The sequence below is a fragment of the Eimeria mitis genome, genomic scaffold (genome assembly GCF_000499745.2).
Source record: "Eimeria mitis Houghton genomic scaffold, Emh_scaff414, whole genome shotgun sequence".
Classification (NCBI taxonomy): Eukaryota; Apicomplexa; class Conoidasida; order Eucoccidiorida; family Eimeriidae; genus Eimeria; species Eimeria mitis.
This window is the reverse complement of record NW_013572468.1, coordinates 5,495-5,855: the sequence shown is the minus strand read 5'-3', so window position 1 is coordinate 5,855 and position 361 is coordinate 5,495. Positions and strand designations below refer to the sequence as shown.

The following is a 361-nucleotide window of genomic DNA, read 5'->3' as shown; positions in this document are numbered from 1 at the left end:
CAAAAGGAGACAGTGAACGATCAAAGGAGACGCCATATGTTGCTGCTGCTGCTGCTGCTGTTGCTGCTGCACCCAGAGGCTTGCTGCTGCTGCTGCACCTGCTCAGTGCTGCTCCAGCACGCGGTGAAGGAAGAACTGAGGAAACCCCGTTAGCAGCAGCAGCAGCAGCAGCAGCAGGAGCAGCAGCAGGAGCAGCAGCAGCAGCTCCGAGAGGAAAACGAAGTCCTGCTGCTGCTTCTGCCCCCGCTGCTGCTGCTGCTGCTGCTGCTGCTTCTGCTGCTGGTGTTGCTGCTGAGGATACACTCCCTCTACGCGACAGCGACGCCCGCGGGGTAACAGCAGCAGCAGCAGCAGCAGCAGC

General features: G+C 61.2%; 1 protein-coding gene across 1 annotated transcript in view; it reads right to left on the bottom strand.

The window, feature by feature from the left end:
- The window catches only part of EMH_0011360 (uncharacterized protein), a gene marked incomplete at both ends in the record, with an annotated part of 3,810 nt that overhangs the window by 1,485 nt on the left and 1,964 nt on the right, over nt 1–361 (bottom strand). Inside the window, one exon of the mRNA XM_013499251.1 lies at nt 3–308. Coding sequence (XP_013354705.1) covers nt 3–308 — 306 coding nt within the window. The remainder of the gene's footprint in view (nt 1–2; nt 309–361) is intronic.